The sequence below is a fragment of the Clytia hemisphaerica genome, unplaced genomic scaffold (genome assembly GCF_902728285.1).
Source record: "Clytia hemisphaerica strain Z4C2 unplaced genomic scaffold, Clytia hemisphaerica genome assembly, whole genome shotgun sequence".
Lineage (NCBI taxonomy): Eukaryota > Metazoa > Cnidaria > Hydrozoa > Leptothecata > Clytiidae > Clytia > Clytia hemisphaerica.
Window position 1 is genome coordinate 2,800,805 of NW_027103836.1, and position 27,223 is coordinate 2,828,027.

The window sequence follows — 27,223 nt, forward strand, 5'->3', positions numbered from 1 at the left end:
AACATGGCCACTCCACAACTCATGAACTCCAGAAATTTCAAGAACTTTTGTGATTTTAGCTCCATTTTAACTTCACAGACACTTTGATCAATGATAATAGGTAGCGAGTATGGGCTCATGTCTTATAGTACCAAACAAATAGATAGATAGGTAAGTTTATTGAAGAGTTTTGATCCAAAATAGCTAGATATCAATTAGATTTTTCTCATTTTTCTACCTATATATACTATCTATATGCAACTTAGCTTGCAATGACGTTCACTCAGTATATTTGAAATCGAGTATAATTTAAAAGTCATTTCCCCAATCTTGAGCTAGAGATGCATCACTCAGGGTGAACCTCTCTAACTATCTAATCAAAGAGGAATGTTTGCAAAATCGAAAATAAGGGACCAATTTGATATGCCAAACCCATTTTTTTCTTCACCGTCTCAAATACGTTAGTTTACGTGGGAAGCAAAACCAAATTCCTAATTGAAGTCGGAAAAAGAACAAGCCAGAAGAAAAGGGAACAAAAATGATAAAAACCATTTTTCTTTCCGATAATTCAAAGAAAGAAGCATCATAGGGCAATATCATACCATGGATAAAACTACACACTAAAAGTAGTTGTTTGAAAGCTTGGCTCTGATTGGATTATTACAATGACTTTGGATTTAATGTTATCGCACAAGAGCACTTCTTGAAAACTTTTTCAAAAGGAATGCCCACCATAAATAAGACTTTTAACAAAAATAAACAAATTATACGCTTGGATCCTGAACCATGTCATTACGCGGTTAATTTCGTGGTTTTGGAGGATAATTATCTCTACCAGATCTGTAATTGAACGGGTCATTAACTTTCACATGTTTTTCTCAAGTATAGAGAATTTTCATTTTGACCAATGATAAGTATGACCGGAGAAAATCAAAAAAATTTCCTTGGGAAATTGATCCAAATTTTGTTGACCTATTTATTTATCAAGTCAAAGAAGCAAAACTTTTCTGAATCTCATAACAGATTATCCATTCCGCGCACCCCACGCTCTGCACAAAAGGGATGTGGCGAGTGTGGCACCATGGCCTTTAGAGTGAATAAGTGCCACGCGAGGAGTATCAATCTTCTCGAAATAAAAGATGGTATTTTTATAATTTTTTTAGAAATGCTGAAAACCTGCAGTTTTATGATTTGATTTCGGAGGAGAATTGAAAAGATTAGACATTTAAGAACCCTTAAAAAAGGTATTCTTGTCCGACAGAAAAGTCGATGCACTTCCAGAACTTGAAGAAGACTTTACAACAGGCAATAAAAAAAGCCAGTGCACTCAATCGAATTTGTAATCAACCAGGATAATAGACATTCGAAAGATGTATATAAGAACGTTTAGACCATTTAATACCGTCAGAAATACTTTAAGACTTTGTATGTGTTGATAAAATGTGGTTTTCCAGTTTTCTAGCACCATGACGTCACACTTTGTCTAAGGGTTTTCAGTTTTAATGACATCTTGATAACATAAAGGGGTCATTGCGCAATCCCAAGGCGATCTCTTTATACGATCTCAAGATTTGCTTTAACTTGACTTTTTTTAGCAAAAAGCGAACTACAAAATTTCCTTTTTAGGTGATCCCTATAGGGTGTCCATAAACAAAGAAGATATGGTTTGATATGAAGAAAAATCCTCATAATTCACAGAACCTTTTACGACCAACGGTCTCGGTTTCAAGCTTAAAGAAAAGGGTGCTACCGAGTCTCACCTGTCTATCAATCAAATTCGATATGTTAGTTACCCTTAACAACCTTATCAACATATACAAACACTATAAGATTTTGGGTTTGAGCCAACTAATATAATCGCCGAACCTGACATTTATTTAAGAATTTTGATAAATTCTCCGAACTTGAGCTGAGCATAGACAGAAAAGTGAGTTTTATAGTATGGGAGAGTTACGTCAACAAACTATTTGTGATGATTAAGGTTTACTGATTCATCATTACAAGTGAAATTTCTCTTTCAATTATTTCACCCTAACCAAGCTGGCGCTAAACGTTAAAACAATGTCCATCTAACATCCATGCACATCCAAGTAACGTTTTATAAAGGTTTTCACTTGCCAGCTTGGTAGGAGCAGGATCACGTACTCCAATGAATACCTTTCGATCATTAACAAAAGTTAATTTTGTCAGGACAGTAAGCAGAATAATTTTATAGGAGAAATAGAATATTGACCAGAGCCAAGAACCCTACAATCTGAAATCCAGTAAGGACCAATTACTCAAACTGCACGTATTCCGACTAGAAAAATCTATACACAGGAAATAAACGTCGTGACCTGTACCATATTTATCGGAATCTCCTGCAGAAGAAAACCTAAAGATGTGGCACTGACCCTGACGGCCGGGGACGTGCTGGAGATTTAAATGGTCCCTGTGGTAGATATTGGTTCTTGAAAATGACAATTAGTCGATTACTTGATTTTTGGAGCCTGATAGAGGCAAAAAAAAATTGACAAAAACGAGCTTGACGCGAATAAGAAGGTATATTTCAATATTTTGAAATTTGGGTTTTGGTTTTTGGTTTGAAAGGACTTTTCAAAGGATCAAGTGTATCCAATTTGATTGAAAGTCAGGAGAAGAATCACATTTCAGATGTTAATTTATATTATAAAGAATTTATTTAAAAAGATGAAGTCAAAATAATGAACAATGAACACTCACTATCATTAGTCCAGAAAAACGGTGCTGCGATATGATTGGTTGATTTATTCGTTTAAAATGCGGTCGACTTCGTTCCAGTCTACTGTTTGGTCGGTCAGGGTCATCGAGTTCATTGTTCCACTTTCTTCTATCAAAGCAAGGTCTACTTCGTCCTACAAAACGGGATGCGAATAGACCTCAAGAACCATTATTTTTGAAATGGGGCTCATTGACCTCATTAAAATGTCGGTGGAAAAACGATAACCATGGTACACAAGGTCTTTTTCAATTGTGGCGATTTAGGTTGAATAGAAAGGGTCAACAAACAAAAAAAACACCAATAGGTAAAATTTTAAAATCTATAAAAACACAGGGTACGTTTAAACTTCTGGCCTTTGGCATATCATAATTGGATATTTTTCGCTTTTTTGGAAAATTATCCGAAAATTTTCGAATAATATAAATTGATTTTTTTGGAAAAAATATCTGAACTTAAAATATGTAACTTTCCATGTGTCAAATAAAACTTTGTCATATTGATGAAAACAAACTATGAATGCTTCGAAAGTAACTTAAATCAATTAAACTTATTCTGAGCGTTCATTAAAACAAAAATAAAACAAAGAATTTAAGTATTTAATAACTTGTTATATCTAGGCCTTATCTAGAAAAGCTGCAAATTACCAATTTTAAGGGGTGGTGTACCCCTTTCTGAGCACTGAGAACAGTTGCTGGTGATGGCGTGGTGCTGGAGGTACAACAAAGATTTTCCAAAAACTGCAGCCGCTCATCATACTCATCATTGTGACATGAAGCAACTTCGTGACCCCCTGTGGCTTGCAAGGGAATACTTTTTGAAGTCTTTCTTTGCGGTGTAGCGTATGTTTTCATACACGGAATCGTTTTCCCTTAAACCATGTTTGAACGTGCGCAACGCACTTGGCCAAGCATCAATTTAAAAATTAAAATGAGAACCCTCAGATATTCAAGATAAAACAAGTGTCTGCAAAATTTCAGCCAAATTCGACTATTCTTGAAGTCTCCAGGCTGCCCCCAAAGTTCAAAGTTTTGACATTCTCAGGCCAGATTCTAGGTCAACTGAAGTTGAATGAAATGCTTTCGATTCACTTAAGACGAAAAGACAAAGACAGCGTTCTTGAAAAACGACATTGAGAAATGAGATTAAAGGTAGAGCAGACAACTAAGGCAACTCAAAAGGTGTTAATGATCATTTTTGAACAAAATATTTTCTTCTTTACTGACTTGAAGAACTTTATCTCAGACATAGGATTTATAGAAAACGATTCCGTGTGCAAAGACTCGCGCTTAACAAAAAAAAAAAAACACTATCAAAACTTTTTCCGTCGCAACCAATTACGATATGTCAGATGCCAAAGAAGTGCAAACGCACCCATGCAAAGCAAACCGAGGATATGATGACTCTTCTGGATAACTCTTTGAGCCGTCAAATCAAAATGCAACTTAATGTTATACTCACTGACCTTTACATATTCCTCCAGGAACCAAGGGACCAAGCTATATCTGCCATCTTTGATCGAAGTTTTTTTGTTGGTACCCGCAAAGAAGCCATTGTAGTGTTTGAAACTTTGCCTAACGACAAATGGCGCTACATCAATAGTGCAAGCAAAACTAGATTTAGCGCTCTCTCCGCGGGTACCAATTTCAAAAAAACTACGATCATAATATAAATGTGTTATACTAAAGGTTTCAAGATCGAGAGCGATTCAATAGGAAAAAAGAAAAGGAGTGCACTCACGTATGTCGTGTGTAGAAAAAATGTACATACTAATAATTTGGATGTTTCAGAATTTCTTTCAAACAATCCATGGTCAACCTCTAAACCGTACGAAACTAAAAGTGTTTTCAAATCTTCTTTATTTGCAGTGTGACCACCACTCTCTCTTTCTTGTTGCTTGGGCTGAGAACGATATGTTGTTGATGGTAAAATATCACCTGGTGTCTCTGTTCTCCTACAACGAGATTTAATAAATTCAAGTTTTATGAAAAAGGAGTTGGGAGCTGTTCATCGCTTTTCTTCATTTTGGAATTAAAGGAAAAATGCTTATCTTGGATTTTAACTAATACACCTTTTCGACTGTAGCCGCCAATTGCCGCGCAGGCATTTTTTACCACCCTAAAACCGCCCCAGTCTTTTTTTCGCACCAATAGACAATAGAAAAAAAAGACTGGGACGGTTTTAGGGTGGTAAAAAATGCCCGCGCGGCAATTGGCGGCTACAGTCGAAAAGGTGTATTCTGGTAGTTAATTTCTTATAACTCTATAGCTCTGGAGACCACATTCACGATAAAAAATAGATTGGTTAGTTATATGTCCACAATGCAAACATGGGCGTCAACCACACCGAGTTTGGCGCATGGCTTGTAAATTTCCCGAGCAAGAATCCTGACAGTGTAGCAAATAAATGTGTGTATGGATGGGCTGACATCATAATGGCGGGAAATATAATTTCACAGGAAAATTGATGATAATTTTGTAAAGAACCTTTGAAAGAAAAATGCATAACACTAACCTATTGACAAGCTTTTTCCAATTGGTTGCTTCGAGCGATCGATCGAGCGGGGATTTGTGTCGCTGGTATCGGTTATACGTTTTCCCGGTAACAAATTCGTCCGGGTGTACTTGAATACGAGGACTTCCTGCACCGGAATTAACCAGCTCGAAACTTTGATCCAAAAGGGTGTTGGTTGATTGGAGTGACATCTCCAAAAGTCTATTGTTTGGTTTTTTGGGTGATTTATCACTCGCTTTTATCTTTGACGTTTGTTGCCGGATCTTGGACCGATCTTTGCGTACAACATCTGCTATCAAGGCCGTTTTCCGCATTACACTGGACCTGGTTTCTCTTATAACCGGGATCTTACCACTACTTGTATTTTGATAACGTTTGTTGATTGAGGTTTTCCGTCGACTGTTTGGGGGTAGCTTCTCCCCTTGTTTTGTTTCCCTTGTTGTTATGATTGATTTCAGTCGCTAATCGCTCAGCTGCTTCTAAACGTCTCTTGTTGTGAACTTCAAGATTGGCTCTGAATATAGGAAAAGACATTGTGGTTTTGGCTATTAAATGAAAAACATACAAAGTCACAAAGTACAAACCATACAGTCAACTTTCTGCACCTCCAACTAAAGCACAGCCCGTCAAAGACACATAAAATGCTTTATACAATGGGCTGTTTCATTTAAAGTCCATACATGGGGGTAGACGAACCTTTTCAAGCCAAAGATAATTCTTGAAAATACCTGGATTCTCCTTCGAAAATAGCAAAATTTGCAGATAGAGATCCCTTGGAATAATTCTTCTTCATACATAAAAGTAAGGGTGGACGAATTAAAATCAGTATTTTACTCCCTGGAAAATCTAGAATAACTTTTTACCTCCTGGAAAAATAAAAAACTTTCCTTAGACCCTCTGGAAATTCTTATTCGGATTACCCCCTGAAAATGTTCGCCCACCCCTTGCATGGACATAAAATGGAATGGTCCAATTCGAATCTTTCTCTAAAGTCTATTCACGATAAGTGTGCACTCTTTTTTCTTTTACCTATAACTTTTGAAGGAATTCTTTAATCTTTATAAATTTGGTATCGTTGGAAGGATATTAGTGAGTGGAACAATTTGAAATAAAAAAATCTTTAACCTTTACCACGCCTTCTCTTTGGGAACTTCACCCCGTGCACGCCTTGTCTTTTTGGGAAAAATGGCAGTTTTACGCTTTCCGTCATAACTTTTGATCTACTAAACCGATTCAAAAAAATTAGCCCATTCTGGAAAACCCAACTATCCTGCTTTCCAAAAATGTTAAAATAAAGGATTTTCCTCTATCAATGGTGACACAGTAGTCTTCTGCCTTAGAGTTGAAAAAAATCCAAAACGCAATTTGTCATATTTTTCAAAATTTTAAGTTCCGGTTAAAAAAAAAGTGGGGAGAACATTTGCGATACCATTCCTAATTTTCTGGCTCATTGTTTCCACCATTATAACTACAACTGCTAGCCAAAAAATCACAATCATACCTTTACTAGAAAAGGCAGAATTCTTTTTTAGAAAACCTTGGTTTTCGAGAAAATTTCCACGTAAATCAGAGGCACGTAAGGCAGAGGCCCCTTGAGGTAATTTTTATGGGAAATATCACTAAAAACAGCTAAAAATGACTTTCCTATCATCAACCAGCATGAAAGCAATAGAAATAACATAGTATATACACTTTGAAACTCTTTGCAGCCTTATCAGAAGCCTTAACTTGGGTTTCGGTGACGGTCTATGACGGCCGACAAGCCTCCAGTCCTCACCCTTAATGTACCGTCATACTAAAGAATAAGGAGGCAGAAACTTACCTCAAACACTGACTAAACTACAAACAAGCAATACATAACATTTCCAACCAATAAAACAAACCATTTTCCACTAAATAAACATAAAAAGTTAGTTACAGCAGTCAATGAGCTCATAATTTCCAAAGGAATATTTTGCCTGATTTTCCACTTTGTTTTGACAGTTAAAATCGAAAGTAGGTGGTTTCAAACTATTGAAAATAGTTTGTTTACATTTTCTCTCCGTCATATAAGACATTTCCCGGGATTTAAAGGCGTCTTTAAGGCGGTAGGGCGCCTTTTCTTAAAACCGCACGAAAAACGTATATTTACGGCTTCGGCGTGGTAAAGGTTAAAGAAATTCTAAAAATGAAGACGAAAATGAAGAAGAAAAAAATGAAGATCTTGTAGAAAAGTACTATAACTATCATTTTAACTGAAGTCAATCCTTGATCATCGAACGTCATCACTGTGAAAAAAATTCTCAAAAATAATCATTCAGTCAAAAGATATCCAACAAAGTTATAAGCTGATGATGTCTAAATACGCTGTTTTCTGCTGTTTTTTGGGGTCAATCACTTATTAACTTTGTATCATAACTTTATATTGAATAAATATTTTAATGAAATTTCTTCATAGTGATGACCTCCTAAGATCATAGAATCTCTCCAGTGAAAATGAAAGTTATACCACTTTTCTACAAGATCTTCAATTTTTTCTTCTTCATTTTCATCTTCATTTTTAGAATTTTTTTAAAGATTTTTTTATTCTAAATTGTTCCACTCACTAATATCTTTTCAATGATACCAAATTTATAAAGATTGAAGAATTCCTTCAAAAGTTATAGGTAAAATAAAAAAGAGTGCACATTTATCGTGAATAGACTTTAATAATCTAGGAGATTACTTGGTCCCTTCCAGCTAGAATTAGAGAGCTCTAAAAGAACGAGGCGATATCCCGTGGGAGAAGAATTATATTTAGCTATTGATGTCCCGTGTAAGCCTGGAAAATTCCGGTTGGACCTGCTAATCCCGAGAACGAGGGCTCGGATTCAGGCCTTCGCTACAAAATCAGCGTAATCTAAACCTTCCAGGCGTTCAAAGTTTTCCCGAACTTCAAAGCTTTAGCGTGTCGGAAGAGATTTTCTACGTCAGGTGACAGGTGACAGATAAGTCTCATTTATTGGCTGTATAGACTTTCGTCGCAAGGGCCCAGTGGATCAATAAGACCGGTTCGAGGTCATCAAATTGGCTCCCGGGTACGGCTTCGAATTAAAATTCGGAATTAAATGAAAGTGCTATGATTTTGACCTGCGGTGTAATAAATTTGTTGAGAATTTGCATTCAAAATTCCGATATTTGCTTCGTTTTTTAAATTTAGCCCCTCTGCATTCTATGGAAACTAAATGAAAGACTGTGACACGAAGCTTGGCAGTTTATATGTAAAGTCTGTTTCAAAATAATTTGCAGCTGAGACAAAAATGGATGTAACTTTTGATAGAATTCTAATCAAGTTGCGATTTTGTGCTCGTTGAAAATATATTTGTTAGTGGAATATTATCAAGCAAAAGGTTTGAAAAAAAAACGAAAAATGAAAATGAAAAATGAAGAAGAAAAAAATCTTTTTGTAGAAATGTTGTATAGTTACCATTTTCACAGGAGTGATCTTCAATCTTAAATCATCATCACTGCGAAAAAAACTTTTCAAAAATATTCAGTCAATCAAAATATATCGAACAAAGTTTATTGCTGGTTGACTCTATAGAGTAGTAAAAAACGACAAAAAAACAGCCTATTGTCAATCAACCAATAACAAACTTTGTGTGATATCTTTTGATTGAATATTTTTGAAAAAGATTTTCACAGTGATGGTGATCTAAGATTGAAAAATCACTCCCGTGAAAATGGTAATTATACCATAAATCTACAAGGAATTGATGGGTTTTTGACTTACAATCATTCAATTCCCAAAGAAAATAAACCTTTAAGTGAACAAAGTAGAGATAAAGTCAAGGAATTAATGTTTCATTAAAAATAATACGGAAGATAATTAATCATAACAAAAACAAAACTGAATCCAAGGAAAATCTTGTATAAGACCTTAGGTAGAAGAAGTTCCTTCAAAATTTCCTCAAAAGAAGAAAATGCCACCTCTCAAATTAGTCTCACAAAAAGTAAAACTGCTCTACAGAAGCTACTATTGAATTCTACCAAAAACTGAACATCCTTGTCAGAAGAATTAAAGAACCTTCCTAAAAAATCTAAAATAATATTCAAAAAATGAAAAATTATCTAAATTTTAAAAATAATATATAAAACTAGCCGGTGCCCGGCGTCGCACGCCGGTTTAGCTGTTTGCTGAACGCATTTAAAGTCCTTTGGATATTGGGAAGGTGGCTTAAACACGATGAAATCAAAATTAAAGAGAAAAATTCTCTTCAAAGTTCTATTTCTATTTCTATTTGGTTGAGTTGCAGGAGGCTTTGAGGCCTATTTTCGCAACTATAGACGCTTTCAATGAGCGCCCCGTCAGCACCTTGGACTGACTACCCAATTCCCCTCACATGGCATGGGTTGACCCGGGCGAAGGTTCATTCACTTGCCAAGTGAACGGCTGCGAGTGGGAATCGAACCTCAGTCGCCTGTGCAGTAACCAAGGTCAATGACCACTATACCACAGCGCCTTTTTTTTGAAGTTTGACTCTATCCCCCCGTGGTGACGTATCTTTTAACCATATTTTGAAAAAGATTTTTGTGGCAAAAATGATCAGAAAGCAGAAAAAGGGCGTCATTCCCAAATTACACCATACCGGCGACCAGCGACGTCCGAGACGGCTCTGCAATTAGATTTTTTTTCTCGCTTCACTTGCGTTACATTTGCCGTAGTTCTTGATGTTTAGGAAAACTTTGATGTCAAGATAAGCGGAGTGAAATAATAGACATGGTACGAGATTCGTCGAAAAAAGGCAGCCCGGAGGGGGGGGGTACTTAGGCAAGAGAAGGGTATGGGTATTTGCCGGCCTTAAGGGTGCCTTTTTTGAAACATGGCAGTTTGAAAAATCAAACTTCAGTCCCACTAAGAATCGAAAAAGTAGGAAAATTTGAACTTTTTTCCCCCAGAAAGATAGAAATTTGGTCAAATTAGTTCCAAAAAGTGAATTAAAATTCACACAATTTCCCTTGTTTCTTCTCCTCTTTATTCTACTAAGGGTCCGAGGGACAGGGCCGAAAGTCAGCTCGAAACCATAGTCTCCCTGGAAGGCAGCTAACGCAGACAAAAAAGCGTGATAGCGCAATTTTATGTTGCTTTTTATAAAATAATTTCGTCATAACTTCGATAACTTTTCAAATTCAACAATGACTTAGATTTACAGCAAAATAATTATCGACATAGATGTTTAAAGGTCCCTTTTTACGAAGAAAGAACTCTAGTTTTTACCGCCTTTTGAATTTATTTTTAATGTTGCTGTTGTTCTAACAAACTTGTCTTGTGATTCTTGTGTTTTATTTTATATTTGTTCTTTTCCTTAACAGATTCTGTTTAAAAGATTTTTGTTTTGAAAAGAATTCGAATGTCTCAAATCAAATAAGGTCGTTAATTACATTCGAAAACATTAAACAAAAGAAAAGAGAGAAAAGAAAAGAAAAAGTCTAATCTATCAATCAAAACAAAGTCTTTATAAAAACGGCGCGAATCGGATTCAACACATTTGTGGAGCAAGAAGCAAAAGTCATCCTTTAAAAGAACAAAACATTGCTTGCGAAAACGAAAGTGACACACAAAAAACAAACAAAATGACATACAGACTACGGCTATTAATATATAGATAACCTTATAAAATGATCCTTAAAACATTTAACTATGAACCATTCAATTTATTACAAAATACTCAAACTCTCCATTTCCTAGACATTTTGATACACATAGACATTTAGCGGCTAGAGCATTCAATAGGTAGCAATCCCTGGGGGGGGGGCAGTGGGCTTACCAACTGACGTTATGTGCGGCGAAAAAATTGGCTTTTAGAATCGCACCCTTACAGTGCAGAAAAAAATCGGTGAAATTCATACCCTTAAAGTGCATTTTTTTCAAATTTTAAACTCTTTTAGTGCAAAGAAAATCAAGATTTTCGAGCAAAAATTTGCAATTTTTCCCAGATTTGCTGAAATTTCCACCCGCATTTATCAAAAGTCCAACCTTACAGTGCATTTCTTATATTTTGAAAAACATACCGTTAACCACCGCACATACCCGTCAATTTGCCTGACTGCCCCCCCCCCCGGGGTAGCAATATAAATAAACCATTTTTATAACCTTCAAAATTTCATCAAAATAACAAAATGCAACCTTTTAAATCTTTCCAAATTAGTCTCACAAAGTAAAAACACTCTACAGAAGCTACTATTGAATTCCACCAAAAACTTATCAGAAGAATTAAGTATTAAAGAACCTTCCTAAAAAATCTAAAATATTCAAAAAATGATAAATTATCTAAATTATGAAAACAATATATAAAATAACGTTATAAAATGATCCTTAAAACATTTAACTATAAATCATTTAATCTACTCCAAAATGCTTAAGGGTCCATTTGCTAGACTTGTCGAGAAATAGACATTTAGAGGCTAGAATATCCAATAGGCACTAACACTTACTTAGTGTAATAATTACTTCATGTTAGTTAGTACTAATGTGAAAAACAGATGTATCCTTCAAACGGTGATTAACAAAACAAAGCATTTTAAGGTGTGTTTTTCAAAGCTCTAGGTAAAACAGCGGTTAAATCTTCTAAAAACAAAGAATAATTTGGTAGGTCTTTTTCAATGTGGGTCATAAAATATCAGCATATATACCGTTGGAAAGATATTTTCGAGCATTATATCTAACGGATCACTTACTTGAGTTCTGGCACAATGAAAAACGGGTAAAAAAAATCCTTTAAAATTAGCAACTGCATGGTTCAGATGGTAAAAATCCACTTGGTTTGTATTAGTACTAAAATTAAAGTTCCACGCTTCAAGCCATGAAAAAGTTTGTCCAAAAACCTAAACTATCAAATTATCTTTCCAACGGTTTAAAAAAAATATTGTAATATAAAAAATACTAAGTAATATTTATTAAGAAAAATACTTGAATTGTAAACCTTTTTCAGTGAAGAGTGCAGAGAAGCGTGGGGTTTTTCGGTGTGGGTGCACAGGGGTGCAAGGAAAACAAAAAAGCTGCTCAGATCACTACTTCGGTGTATTTTTTAGCAAAACCTTAACGAGTAATGAATTTTTTAGCCAAAAACAGGAAGATTTATACAAAAACGTACTTTGAAGTACCTATCATACGTTTAAACCTTTTCCATGTGTCAAAATTTTAGTTTCGTTAATTTGCTTCCAAACTCTCAGTCATTTGGTCCCTTTCCATCACTTACTCTGAGAGCGATTTATAAATCAAGTTCCAAATTTGAACGATCAGTAAATGATTGTACTTGTTGCATGTTGAGGTCATCATTCTTACCATAAATTTGCTCAACTGTAGAGAACGGACAGTTCACTTTTAATTGTAACGAATTGACATGTCTAATAAAGTTCGTACATTCTCGGTTGCTCCTGTCAATAACCAAACCTTTGGTTCCTAACATACAGTCAGGGATCCGCAACTTTAAAGCGAAACGCGTTATAAATAATTTGATTTGATCGATGAGTTCTTTCCGCCTTTCAGGAAGAAACGACGATATTGAATCCAATGGCTCGCTTTGAATCTCAACTCCGTTGAAAGGTAAATCACATCGGCACATCGGTTTTGTTTTTGACTGATGGAAGAACCATAAAAACCGTCTGCATTGCCGTTTGTCAATATCGATAATGAATGAACGAGGACCGAGCATTTGAGACGGTATTTTCAGCTTTAACTCGACTCTTTCAGACTGAGAGACTGTTTTGATATGCGTAAATAATGACTCTACACGTAACATATCTTCACCACTTAAGTCACTGCGAATCTCGACCACATCGAACGGTAAGTTGTCAAACCATAAATTCATGGCGGTGAAAAGTTTCAAAAACCCTCTGCATTCTTTTAGGTGACTGTTGATGATTAACGAAGTAGCCCCAATCATGCAATGAGGTAGTTTAATAACTTTTACACTGTTTTGTTCAAGCAAGAAAATAACGGTATCTAAATCATCAGGCTGTAAATCAGACTTTATCTCAACTTTTTCAAATTGTGTTTTTGGGCCTGTAAGCCTTTCTCTTAGCTTTACGTTAGAAATTAATTTAAATTCTGGAATCTCTGCATCAATAATCAGTGTACGTTGATCTTTCATACAACTCGGGATTTTGAGTTTGAGTTTGAGGTCCATACTTTCAAGAAAAGTGGCCACTTCTGATAAATAGTAGTCCCAATAACGGATATAATTTTCTGCTGTTGAAAAAGGATGACATTCTTTATCATTGAAATCTCTGTAAAAGCCCACATTGGAGTCTACAATTAGTGACTTGTTACCAAGCATTGGGATCGGTATTTTGAGTTTAAGGTTCATAGCTTCAAGAAAGTTAATCACATCTAATGGTTTACCGCCCTTGATAAGGGCTTTAACCTCTGCTGTTGAATACGAGCATTCAACTGGACATTTTGATTTGGCAATAAAGTCTACAAAACTTCTGCAGGAATCCACATTGCTGTCGATAATTAACGATTTAAAACCGAGCATACAATTCGGGATTTTGAGCTCTAGATTGGAGGATTTGATGATATATGTTACTAATCCAACATATTCATAGCTCACATCACAGTGAATTTCAATTGACGATGCTGCTTGATAAACAGGTTGTAATTTCAGCTCAAAAATAGCCTTTATATAAGCTTTGCATTCTGGAAAATCAGTGTTGATGATTATAGTGTCAGAGCCAATCATACAATTAGGAACTTTTAATATTAAATGCAAATGTTCAATAAAAAACGATATCTGATCAACCAATTGACTTTCATCAGCCATTTCATATATTTCCACTTCAGAAAATGGGCATTCAACTTTAGCCTCCGTTCTATAGACAATTTCCATGAATCGAGCACATTCGACATCTAATCCATAAATGATCAAAGTATCATGATCACTCATTAAATTTGGTAATTTCAATGTCAGATTTAAACGTTGAACAAGAAATAGGACTGATTCTATGTCAGCTGTTTCACAATGAATATAAGTTCTGGTAAAAGGGCAATCCACTATTATTGAATTTGACTTCATTAAAACTTTGGTCCATTGCTCACATTCTTTAAGCGTAGTGTCGATAATGAGATGGTTCGTACCCAACATCCGTTCAGGTACTTTCAATTTCAGGTTCAAATGATCTATGAGAAAAATGGCGTTCCTCACATCAATTTCGTTGAGATCACTTTCGATCGTAACTGTAGAAAAAGGACATTCTATCTTCAATCGTCCTTCATAGAGTGATGTCATAAACTCTTGGCATTCTGGGATTGTTGAATCAATCAGCAAGCTGTTTGGACCGACCATACAATCAGGGATTTCAAGGGTGTTCCTGGTGAGATACTTATTGAATACCCATGTTCTATAGGGCTGGAATATTCTTCTGAAAAAGGTCGACTTTGTTGTATGTAAATTAGAGAGTCGTTGGAAGAATTTAATGAAGAAGTCATTCTCTTTCAGAAGACGTCCAATGCCAAATATAACTGGTGCACAACTTGAAAGTTCGCGGTTTGTTAAATACGGGGACATCCCTTTCGTAACGCACAAATAAAGTCCTGTCAGGAATTCCTGAAGAACTAGGTGCTTGTAATGGTAAATCGGTTCTCTCATTTCGCCACGATTGTATTTGACGATAAGACCCGTTTGCTCAAGATGTACGGGACAGTTCAATTGACGAACCTCCTCTTCAGAAAATAGCACCTGGTTTTGCATGTACGTTTTCACCGATAAAGTCATGAGTGAATAAATGCAATCAATAACATTATTATCGTTTAGCATATCAAGCAAGTTATCATAACCTTGAGTGGAAACACCTTGTAAATGTTTTCTCAAAAAGACAAAACAAGCATACATGTAAAGTTCTGTACAAGTGTTTAAGGGTTTCGTTATGAGATCCTCGCTGTATACGTTACAGATGACCCAAGCAAACACGGGAACGGTGGACATGACTTTCAAGTTGTGGGATACGCTGATGATTTCTTTCACCCGATTGATTTTCTCAATGTTCCCGTTGAAGAATTTATCGATGTATTTTCCGACGTCCTCCTCCTTAAATCCGCAAACTACGACTGTTTTGATTTTGATCACCGTTCTATTGGAAGTTTTCAGATCCATTATCTTTCTCTTTAAAAAGTCACACGCTTTTGGTCTTCCACATGCAATGCTTTTGTGACCTTTCAAGATACGACCTTGTGTGTTGATGAGATCGAAGACGATTTGAAAAGGAGTTAGCGTTCCGTTTTTGTTTACTTTCTTTTGGGAGCAATCGTAAACGTCTTGTAGCTCATCAAGTCCGTCAACAACCAGTAAAATCTTATCTGCAACTGGTTCGAGATCTTTTAAAGTAGTTTTATCAAAAATGTCAGGGTATTTGTCTTTGAAAAGGTCCTCGATCGATTTGACCTTGCCATACATTTGATTGATCTCCCGGCAGGAAAAGAAGAAGACAAATTCCAATGGGAAATCTAAGCCCAGTTGATGCCTGGCCCACTTTCGAGTGTACATTTCAAGCATGGTTGTTTTTCCCATACCGCCCACAGCACGAACAAAAACTGCTTCATCCTCCTTCTGGAACAAGTCATGGAGCTCTATGCTTTCTTTCTGTAACAGCTTCTGCTCCATTAATACCTCACGATCAGAATTATTGATCTCCTTTTCAACCTCGGTTGCTTTGAGGACTGCTAGATCGGTGTATAGATCTTCGTCGTATTGGTAATGGACTTCATTTTGGTCTCCCATCAAGGGCTCATGAGCGAGTGAAGTGATCTTTTCTTTAGCGTATTGACATCGTAATTTTGATGATGCTAATTGGATATCTAAAAAGATGATTGTAAAAACAATTTCAATGTCAAAGACTTTGCTACACACTTTCAAGGCCATAAGTCAGTCAAACAAGCTATATGCTGAATACCGTATTACTTGAAATAAACGCCCCTCCCTAAAGGAAAAATTTTCAATAAACGCATCCCTTAATTAAACGCTTCTTCCAATAAACTCTAGGAGGGGCGTTTATCTGAAACAATTAGCTGCGAGGGAAAATTATATGAAGGAAAACTTAAACACGTGTTAAAATAATTGTATTCTTTAAGAACTCAAACTCATTTTGACTCATTTTCACCTCTCTAAAATGACATTTTGAAATGAAAGAAAACGGAACGGCAAAACAGGGTTCACGTTCACTTTATTAAAGTGACCTTGGTTAAAGATTATTCAATAAACGCCCCCTTCTTTTAAACACCCTCCCTCGAATAAACACCCTCCCTCGAATAAACACCCCCCCCCCAAACCATTAAAATTTAATAAAAATAAAATTGAATTTCCTCGAAAACCGAAAATCCGTATCTTAAGTCGAACAAATATTTTACGAGAGCAACAGATTCAGTTACTTTTTAAAGATTCTTATTCTCTGTCTTTAAAGCAAATAATCAGAAAAAAACCTACAAGCAATTTCTCACAAATCTCATAAAAAACCCCTTTTCAGGCCTTTTTTGACCCAAATTTGCCCAAAAAATTCTCGAAGAACGGGCTCCGTCACTTTTTGGGCACTGTCATTTTGCATCACTATGCAAAAAAAACAAAAAAACTAACGAGCCAATCCCAAGAAAAGATGGTGACAGACAAACGAATGAATGAACGAACGAACGAAACAACCTCGTGCTTACCTTCAGTAACTGGTGTTTTTTTCTTGATATCGCTGACCAAATCCACTCGTTCCAATCTTTCCAACTCCGATGATAACCGTGCCCATTCGACTGTTTTGAGTTGTTCTGTTAACTTTTTTTGATCGTCATTTAGAGATAAACCAAGTCTTGTGAGTAATTGATCTTTCTGTTGGCCAATATTGTTGGAAATAATTTCCAGAGCTTCAGAGTTACAGAAAGTACCAGGTTCTAAAAAATAAATTGGATGCACTTTCTTTTGAATAAAAAATTCTTCACAGCTCAAGCATTTGTATTTTGCTAAGATTGTTATTCCAGAAGAATTCTCTCACCCCTCCTAGTAGTCCTAGTCAATTCTTGCCAGCCTTGATCATTTTTGTTTCTTCTTTTGTAATAATTTACCGTATTGGCGTCAATTTTGCAGAAAGGTTTTTCGTAAGTCTTATTCCGACTGAATGGCCTGTTCACAAAACATCTGTTCAAATTGCTGCTAAGAAAAGAAATTATACCTTTATAAGTGGGTAAAGTCTTCTTTATGAACTCATGTTCCTCTTTCAAACACTCAACTACTTGGTCAAGTCTTAAAATACATTCTTTATTTTCCTGCAGGAAATCGTTATGATCGGTCAAAATGTTTGAGTGATGGTCCAGGACATCGCCGTGATCGTCGATGGAACTTTGCTGTTTATCCAAAGTGTTCTCGTGTTCGGTCAGGGTATAGTCGTGTTCGGTCAGGGTATAGTCGTGTTTGTTCAATGCAGTGTCGTGTTTGTACAGGGTATTGTCGTGTTCGGTCAGGGTATCGTCGTGTTTATTTAATGCAGTGTCGTGTTTGTTCAGGGTATTGTCGTGTTTGTTCAGGGTATTGTCGTGTACGGTCAGGGCATTGTCGTGTTCGGTCAGGGCATTGTCGTGTTTTTTCAATGCAGTGTCGTGCGAGTTCAGGGTAGTGTCGTGTTTGTTCAGGGTAGTGTCATGTGAGGTCAGGGTAGTACCGTGTTTGTTCAGGGTAGTACTGTGCGATGATAGGGTGGTGACATGAAGTTTTAGGGCTGTGTCGTGTTTCGAAACGTCCTTCTTCAGTTTTTTCGAGAAGAAGGAAAGCGATTGGACTACAAGATTATTTGTGACATCAAGCGGTCTGGTTCTCAAGGCGTTCATATTATACGTTGTAAAACCTAAACCAATGACAATCTTTTCCCCTTCATTCCATCTCAAGTTAAGCTCATTCAAATCAATACTTTTGGCATCAGCGTGTAAAAGACGATTTCTCCAATCACGAGCAAGAATAACAAATGCTGCAGGACTGATGTCACCAGCTGCTAACTTTTTATTCCAGCCATTTTTCGGAGGTGGCAATGTTGTGAAATTAATAATCAAAACGATGATAAGAGTTATATCAAACGTTTGGCTGTCTGTCTGAGTTGAGTTCGGAGGTAATAGAGTATCTACTTGATCTTGCTTCAATACCCCCTTCTTTACCAAGCGGTTAATGGTATTCTGCTGCTTTCGAATCTCGGTATTAAGAGCGGTAGGATTCCTTGGCAGACCAACATAATAATTATGTTTATAATCGTTGTGTAAGTTAGCAAGCAGTGCTTCTTTTAAGGGTTCGTGAAGCAGAGTAGCCAATCTCAGCCAGTTTTCAATTTCTTGAATGGCTTGAGCTACAGTAACGTAGGATGACATTCTCAAATCTTCAAATAATCATCTTAATCTCATAATCTAAAAATCTATAAATCGTAAATTCAGATTAAAGTTGATTCTGATTTTCAAGGCACCTGTCAGTTGTGAGTAAAAATCTAATAGCTCCATCTAACATACGCGTTCTTTCTTTAAGAACAATTTTATGGGATAGAACAAGGAGCTCAATTTTAGCTAGAACAAATTTAAGAACAAATTTAAGAACAATCCCAGCCTCCTATTTCAGAAATGGCTTTTTATAATCAATAAGTGAATAAAACAAGCATAAAAGGAATACTTTAAGCCTGAAAAAATAAAGACATTCAAACCCTAAACTAAAAATATCTCTTTCCCATAGAAAGTTTTAAGCAGAACACACCATAAAACACTACAGGATTCAAGATATGGATAAACGTGAACATTGAGAACGCTTATAGGTGCTTAAGCATATCAGCTCCAGAATTAAAGTTTCTTTTTCAGTATGAGAATGAGGCTTGAAAAATAACCGGATGGCCCCTTTAAGACAGTTCGTACTAGGGGGGGGGGTTGTTCGGGGGTCAAGCTATTGGGTGTTTAAAACGCTTTGTAAAACTTTTTCGAAAATCTAAGAAAGCTCTACAAAGCCTTTTCTTCATGGCGTTGAACCATCATCTTTTTGCACATTATACAGATTTCCTATAACACCAGACTAACTTTGAGACACCAAGAGACTATTTTCTATACATGAACCTTGGAGCTGGATGGGTATTCTTCCCAAATTTTATTTTTCATTTTGAAAAATTCTTATTCAGATGCTTTCTGTTTACAGTAGTTGTTCCCTATCACTTTCAAAACTTTTCAAAGTCGTTCAAAGTCACCCTCAAATGCCCAGCCACGATGGCTAGCCACGATTATTATTCGATTAGATATATTATTGAATATTTAGGATAAAATTAGCATTCTAGACTCAACTTTTTTCTATAGCCTTTGTTAGAATAGAATAGCTATTCAAAAGAACAAAGGAGTTTTTCGGTTTTTGCTCACTTTGGGCATGATGAGTGACGTCATTAAAAAATATATTTTGTCAAAAGTTACCTTATATGACAAGGGTCTTGTGTGCCAAATTTCATCCAAAGAGACTCACTAGATCAAAAGTTAAGGGATGGTACAGGAACAGCCCCCCCCTAGTTTTGAACCGCCCCTAAAAGCCTAGTATAAATAGGGTTAAGCCAATTTTTTGTCAAAAGTTACCTTATATGACAAGAGTCTTGTGTGCCAAATTTCATCCAAAGAGACTCACTAGATCAAAAGTCAAGGGGTGATACAGGAAAAGCCCCCCTAGTTTTGAACCGCCCCTAAAAGCCTAGTATGAATAGGGTTAAAGGGACATAACAGTACTTGCGAAATTTGTAAACAAACTGTACGCAGCGGATACAAAATCAAAACAAATGTCACATGTCAAAATAAAAAATCAAACCAAATATGGCTAATTTTGATTGTTCAATTGTTTTACAAGTTTGTTTTGGACACGTGATTTTAATTGTTCTCTTTAATGACACGTGGTTCGCGCAATGTTTACATTTTACTACTTTTATGTCCCTTTAAGCCAATTTTTTGTCAAAATTTACCTTATATGACAAGGCCCTTGTGTGCCAAATATCATCCAAAGAGACCCACTAGATCAAAAGTTAAGGGATGGTACAGGAACAGCCCCCCCCCCCTAGTTTTGAACCGCCCCTAAAAGCCTAGTTTTCCAGTTTGATTGTGGAACCCATCGGGTCTGTGACATGGGTGTGTGTAAAATAAATTATGTAATTTGCTTCACTGAGATCATCAGAAAATCGGAATTCCCCTGTCGTCACAAACCTCCTCATTAGTCACTTTTCAGTGCCCATTCATTTCTCTTCGTAAACGTTGGTTCTATCCTCATAAAGTTTGTGGAGGCTTTCTTTCTCACTTGCACAGATACTATTAGGAAGAAAACACTTTTACTTAACCATGTTGAGAAGATTTTACACCGTTCCAGAGTTTATAAAATTTAATACAACATACTGCCTCCTATAGCCCCCTTTTCCCAAACCTCACTTCTTCTCTTTCCATTATAAGAAGAGATGTATTTGATCGAAATAATGCTTCTAACCCAGTACCATGTATTAGATTCTCTAGCTCATGCAAAAAATTGTCAACATTTTTAAATCAAGGAAATTTTGTCCACCCCGCTCAATATTTGAAAGGATAACTTGCACCCCCAGAACATTTTTGAAGTTCAACTACGACAAGTTTCGTACAATATTATTTTTGGAGAAGTTTTATATAAACATTCCCATTTGGGATTAAAAGTTAAAATCAAAACTATTATCAAAACGATTCCCAGTCTAGAAAAACAACTTTTCAAATCCAAATTCCCCTTAAATTTATCATTTCTCATACTTCTCATACAAGCTCATTACACATAACAAATCATATGATTTGAAAAGAAATTGCCCTCTCTCTCTCTCCCTCTCTCTCTCTCTCTCTCTCTTACATGAAAAAACCCATTCCGTCAGCAATCTAAACAAACTTCTTAGAAAATGCTTTTAGTTTCGCTTTACCCTCGTCATGTACAAATTTTGTGTAAGCAACTCCAATTTTCGGGTCAGCCCTGGGGTTACTTAGCATTCTAACTCAAGTCAATGTCCAAAAAAATATGCTTTGACCATCCCTGATATTTATGGTTATTGGGTCAAGGGCTTTTGTTTAATATGGTGAGATGATCTAAAAAGGTGGAAAAATTGGCAAATATGAGCTCTCGAGCCATAGCAACCCGGTTGCTTATAAAAATGTACATTCGCCACTAGAAAAACTACGAAGTTCCATTGTACTTTTGGAGAGCAGTGTTTCTAAATGATAATAATAATAACAACAATCTTTAAATATTTTGTGTCTTAATTACCTTTAACCTCATTATATATTTTTTCAATAAGAATGCTAATAAACTTTTGGACGGTAAGCCGGTAATTTATGAAGAAATTATCGGTATTCCGGTATTTTGCAACCTCAGAAACTCCACACGCTTAAATTAACTCGAGCTCTTAAGTATAGTTCAGCTTAAAAAAAACAAAGGGTTACAGATCTCAAGATAAATTCAAAGGACAAGTTCCGGTTGCCTTCACTCGGAATACAGAGCTTTTTAACAGGCTGAAACAAAAAATCAAGACAGACTTTTCCCCAACTTGTCATTTAAAAATATCAAATACTCTATGAAAGCTAAATTTCGTGAAGCTTCTTGCTGAAGAGCAATCGTGCGTCATGGAATATATCACAATATTTATAAGTTATTTTATAGCTACTTTCTTTATCTAGGAACCCTTGAAATCGCCTTTAACCGAATTCCAAAAGTCTGTTACGAAGAGTTCGGAATGTTATTGTCAGGACTGGTATCTCCCAGTAGGTGAAAATATGGCATATAAAGGATTTAGGAGGATACGACACTCCCTGATCAAAGAACTGTCTTCTCTATTCTACAAAAACAGAAGATCATGGCCATTAAAGCTTTAAGATATTACTCCCGATTAGAAAATTGAGGGCTCCAACCACACGTTTAAATCAACCATGCAGTAAAGACCTAATTCGGCGTCACTCATGATTGACATTAATGACAGTTCACTTCCGGTCACGTTTATGGAGCGACGTCCGAGTGGTCAAGGCGTTACCATCTCAGACCAGGCGTTACCATCTCAGACCAGGCGTTCACGGTTCGAATCCTCGCTTTTACCAATGTTCTTTCTTAGTGAAACATTCTCAATGATAGTCAAGTCGTCTGACTGTGGACCCCGTGAAAACAATCGAAATACAGCCTAAAAGTTCTAGATTACTGGGCTATACACGTAAAATATCGACTCAATCTTTCTAGCTACATAAGACATAACAACCCAATCCTTACAATCGTAATGTATCCGGACTCAAAACTTTGAGAAATAGAGAAAAAATAATAAATAAAGAAAAGCAAAAGATATATTTCATACCGTTTCAACTCATCATTGATAGTCATGTTTTGATCGATTTGGCGCTTCGTGAAGGTTTTCTGAGGAAAGATGAATCATTATCGATGAAAAAAGTATTGCTCCGCTATGTAAATACGCTGGTATTAGACTTCCCTTAGAGAGATGCCAATCATTATTTGTATACAAAAACTAACAATATACGAGATTATTAAATTAATTCTTTATGCACGCTTACCAAACAAAAAAGTCGGTTATTGAAAATAGGGGTAATGTCGACTTTACAAAATTCTGTGTATTGCATACAATACCGAGTTTATGTATCGGTGGATATCGAGGGGGACGGTAAGTGAAATGATACAAAACAAAGTCGATAGTTGATGTACGGCTCTATATTGCATTTGCTCACCTAAACAGACGACGGTATTTTGGTGTTTTTACCGTCGTCAAGCAAAGCGGACGTTGATTTTGGAGACATGTCAACTTTGCTTTATACGGTCTCCCTCGATTTATCTCTAATACATAAACTCGCTAATGCCTTCAACGCGTACGGAAGAAAAATAATAGAGCACTGTCGAATAAAATCACCGAAAAGGGATTTACCTGTGCATTCGAGACGAAAGGTCGAAATTCGGAAGCTCTTTTCCCATCCAAACGTTCGAGATATTTCTTGTTTCGTTCATCGTGTTGTGATTTCATCCACTGGCGAATTTTCATGCGATCTCTTTCTTTCCGTTCCATTTGTTTTCTGAGACATAAAAATAAGGAGATTTTATTGTTTAGCAAGCACTTTTCATACAGAAAGCAAATGACCGCTATTTCACAAAGATTTTAGATTCAACGGAGAAACATTGCATCAGCAAAGTGTCAGAATGATGTAGGTGCACTTAAGCAAAAGGATAAAGACACACAAATGGGTTTGACTGTACTTTCACAAAAAATTTGAAATTTGAAAAATTTCAATGAAAGTCTTGAAATACTTACTCCAAAGTAGGGTTTTTGTTCATTTTTTGAAGAAGTTAAAAGTTTTGTTTTTAAATAAGAGTGATATCGTTTGCTTACTCATCGATTTAAATTTACAAGCTTTTTCAAATTGAATTGAATGTGGAGCAAGATTGGTCAGATTGGTCAATTTTTTGTTTATTCAGCACAAAATAACAATCAGCATAATGTAACAATAGGCAGACACTGTCCTGATATGAAATATGTGTCTGATATGAAACGGGCACACTTACGTAAAAATAAAACCTTTTAATATTTTCAGAAATACAGTTACTGTATGAATCTGGTTTAACTACGAGGCATGAGTAGCCAATCTGAGGTAATTCAAAATTTATGACGGCAAATATTTATACTCTTGACAAAAAACAGAAAGATGACATTGCCCTTTGAAAATATTCACTTGTTTTTCAATAAATCTTCTTAAAATTCTTCACTATTTTCTCTAATATTTGGCCCCTCATTTAGGTTCTCAAGCCAATAAACAGTTGTGAGATTCTTCGGCCTGCCTCAAAGTTTCAGCAACGTTTAGGCTCTAAACTCGTCCCAAGGCCCAAAATATGAAAAGTTTATGAACTGGAAAAAATATCCCCAAGGGATTTCCTCAAGGATCAAATGAGTTGAATTTTGAAGATTTTGAAGTCTCCAGCCTTCTCCAAAGTTTTTAGGGGACGGATAGAAGGACAAATAATTTTCAGAACTTACTCTTCGTCATCTTTCATTCGTGAAATTTGTAATCGTTCTCTGATCTCTTCTTTCTTCGCTTCCACTAGAAAGATATAATGGCGGAGTAAAAAGTTCACTCAGTTGTAAAAAAGTTTCTCTGAAACCTGGAAAAGTCTATTCATTAAAACTCTAGAATGAATACCATCCTAAGTTAGAAGTATTTCAAATCTTGACTGAGACCAGCGATCACCGAACGATAGTTGGATTTCACTTTTTTCTCATTTTCTTACGTCTGATTTCTCTCTCCACATAATATTTAATTTTTGAATTTTCAGATATATTTTGCAAATATTTGACGTCCAATGAAGACGTCAGATAAAACACAGCAAAATATAAAGTTTTAAAAAATCCTCAAAATATCTTTAGTTGAATTAATGTTTGCAAATTCTTCTCTCGACAGAAAAACAATCTTCATTTATTTAAAGAGATGCAAAATACAACATTCCAAAAACAAACCTTTCTTTCGTTTTTCCGCTTCATCTTCTTTTTCATTGAAATCATTTTCCAGTGAAAATTCTTCTTCCGCCCTACGATATTCCTCACCGGGCGTAGAGCACGTATTCAACATCGGGCGTTCAAGGGTGTAATGCGATATGACTCTCTCTTCCTCAGGTAACGCCGAAAGCGATGAAAAATTTTGAGCCTGTCTACTAAAAGGACCGTGAAGGAGAGAAGAGGGCGTTCTTTTGCTGTACGGTGAAGAGCCCGTAACTCGGCTACCATCTTGTTTTAACAAATCTCGAGCGAAATTTATGACGTCATCGGTATCATTATCTTCTTCTTCCTTTTCTTCTTGGTCGGGAATGGTTTCTTCAGTGAAATGTTTCAACTCTAATATAATTACAAAATAAATATTTGGTATTACAAAGTAGAATCTACTGGAATGTCTCCTTAATTCCAACAAGTTTTCTGATCCATTTAAGTAAAAAATGCTGGAAGTCTTTGGACCTCAAATTTTCCATTATTTTAGTTCCTTGTTCGGGTTTGAGTTAATAACACTTAACTCTATAATAAGTAGATTGACAGGTAACTTGGTGAAATGATATTCGACCTTGGTTGCTAAGCAGGTGATGAATCCCCACAAGTGAAAAAATAAAAAAAGTCATCGCTTAGGTCAACGGTCAAAACCCATGACAAGGTGTGAATACAACCTGGAAAAAATGTTGCCCCTTTTGTACTGGGATAACTTTTAAAGCACTCAATACTTATAGATGAAGATCTAGTGACCCGTCCCTTGATCAGTAGCCCCCTGATATAAAGACTAAAATTAGATGCGAGTAGCCGTTTGAAACACCCCCCCCCTATCAAACCTGGGGGGCAAGCAGATGTGGAAAACAAGGCAATACCTTCTGCTTCAACAGCATTTAAAATTCCGTCATTATCATCGACGTGAAGGAGTGTATTGTAACTCAATAATTCTTTGACATCTTTTTCAATGTTCTCCTCCTTGGGGAGTCTTTCTACTCTGTCATCTATTGGTTGAATACCGTCGAAACCTTGTTGTAGAGTCTCCACTGTTTTGAATAGCTGAAGAAGTAAGGATGAAACAGAAAATTATTTTAATTCGATTTAGGAATGTCAAAATTATTAGATACCGTATCTTCCAAATTTTCAAAGGTGATTGAGAATAAGTCGCGTGTGTTGAAAAAAAAAGTGGTTAAATCATTTTAGAGATGCTCCAGAGATTGACGAGTGTTGTCTAGCCTTTACTAGACGACACGGCTTTTTTTCTCGTCCATTCAACTTTGCAACCTTTTGCTCCGAATGATGGAGCCCAAATTTTTTATTGTTGACTTTACTTTAAACATTCGAAGCTCCTACAGTAGTGAAAGTAGAACACTCCAAGAAACGGAATGACAAATCCCAGTTTTGTTGAGGTCCTCGTTAGGTTTAATGCTGAAGTTGAATTTGCGACATAGAGTTTAGATGTCTCAGGATGACTTAAAAAGGTAAAAAACCGAATAAAGTTTTACATCGCGATAACGGTTTTAAAATTTTTGTTTTTAAATAAGAGTGATTTCGCTTGCTTACTCATCAACTTTAATTCACAAGCTTTTCACATTGGATTGACACGGATGTGGAGCAGAATTGGTCAGAAAGAGGAAAAGAAAAATATATTTTGCTTATATCAGCATAATGTAACAATAGGCAGACACTGTCCTGATATGAAATATGTGTCTGATATGAAACGGGAACACTTATGTAAAAATAAAACCTTTAAGCAATTTCTCTTGATATGATAAACTTTAACCAAGGAACTCGGTTTAACTTACCATGCGAGTAGATTTCAGTTCTCGTTCAATGTTTTCTTGAAGGTCCTCGATAGCTTGTAAACCGTATGAGAAATCATCCATATTCTGTAGTAAGCCTTCCTTGCCACCTTTGCGTTGCCGAGAAGACGAAAATCTTTTTTCTTGTTCGTCTATTCTTGTAGGTGTTTTTGAGCGCCTAAAAATTTTGGTAAAAATATAGAAATAACTATAAATAATCTAGTAAATAATCTCAGGAAAATACCGAGAAAGCGCAATTTTGATGAACTATAAGTTAATTTTGAACACATTCAAAGACTTTAAATTCTTACTGCTCTCTTGATTGCTTTGTTTTTCTTTCACGACCAGTATTAGCCAGTAATAACGATTCCTCTGCAATATCATCAATCTCACTTTTGCCAGCCAGTGTAGTTGGAGGTCGATATTGTATCTCCTGAATATCATTGATATCAGAGACATGGATGAATGATTTTTCAGCCGATACTTTATCTCCATTATCCAGTTTGAGATCGTTAATCGTTGACGGTGGGATGTTGACCTGAGAGAAAAAAAAAATGAAGAACGAATTATATAAGAAAGCAAAGATTTTTTTCTGCGAAAGCTTTAATCATAGAATGTTCTTATTTTATCCACAACTTCAAAAATTCTGCCAGCAATCCTTACTTGTAGCAAAATTTAAAATAAAAGACGAACGTGTAAC

At 36.0% G+C, this 27,223-nt stretch overlaps 2 protein-coding genes across 2 annotated transcripts in view; both read right to left on the reverse strand.

The window, feature by feature from the left end:
• Positions 1–27,223, reverse strand: part of LOC136807258 (uncharacterized) — a 57,150-nt gene that overhangs the window by 17,934 nt on the left and 11,993 nt on the right. Inside the window, exons 5-14 of the mRNA XM_067063856.1 lie at positions 26,835–27,061; positions 26,527–26,701; positions 25,600–25,780; positions 24,710–25,084; positions 24,233–24,296; positions 23,132–23,276; positions 22,553–22,611; positions 5,231–5,744; positions 4,487–4,670; positions 2,701–2,852 (exon numbers count right to left, since the gene is read on the reverse strand). Coding sequence (XP_066919957.1) covers positions 5,585–5,744; positions 22,553–22,611; positions 23,132–23,276; positions 24,233–24,296; positions 24,710–25,084; positions 25,600–25,780; positions 26,527–26,701; positions 26,835–27,061 — 1,386 coding nt within the window. The 3' untranslated portion in view covers positions 2,701–2,852; positions 4,487–4,670; positions 5,231–5,584. The remainder of the gene's footprint in view (positions 1–2,700; positions 2,853–4,486; positions 4,671–5,230; positions 5,745–22,552; positions 22,612–23,131; positions 23,277–24,232; positions 24,297–24,709; positions 25,085–25,599; positions 25,781–26,526; positions 26,702–26,834; positions 27,062–27,223) is intronic.
• LOC136807257 (uncharacterized) lies at positions 11,845–18,640 on the reverse strand. The gene is made up of 3 exons (XM_067063855.1): positions 17,396–18,640; positions 16,890–17,117; positions 11,845–16,043 (listed from the first exon to the last, which is right to left on the reverse strand). The coding sequence occupies exons 1-3, from the start codon at positions 18,573–18,575 to the stop codon at positions 12,460–12,462; spliced, it is 4,992 nt and encodes a 1,663-aa protein (XP_066919956.1). The 5' UTR covers positions 18,576–18,640; the 3' UTR covers positions 11,845–12,459.

Coding starts and splice junctions, on each gene's coding strand:
- LOC136807257 (XM_067063855.1), bottom strand. CDS start 18,575: ATGTCATCCTACGTTACTGTAGCTCAAGCCATTCAAGAAATTGAAAAC. Junction 17,118..17,395: donor GACTTTACCCACTTATAAAG/GTATAATTTCTT, acceptor TTTATTTTTTAG/AACCTGGTACTTTCTGTAAC. Junction 16,044..16,889: donor AAAAACACCAGTTACTGAAG/GTAAGCACGAGG, acceptor TCATCTTTTTAG/ATATCCAATTAGCATCATCA.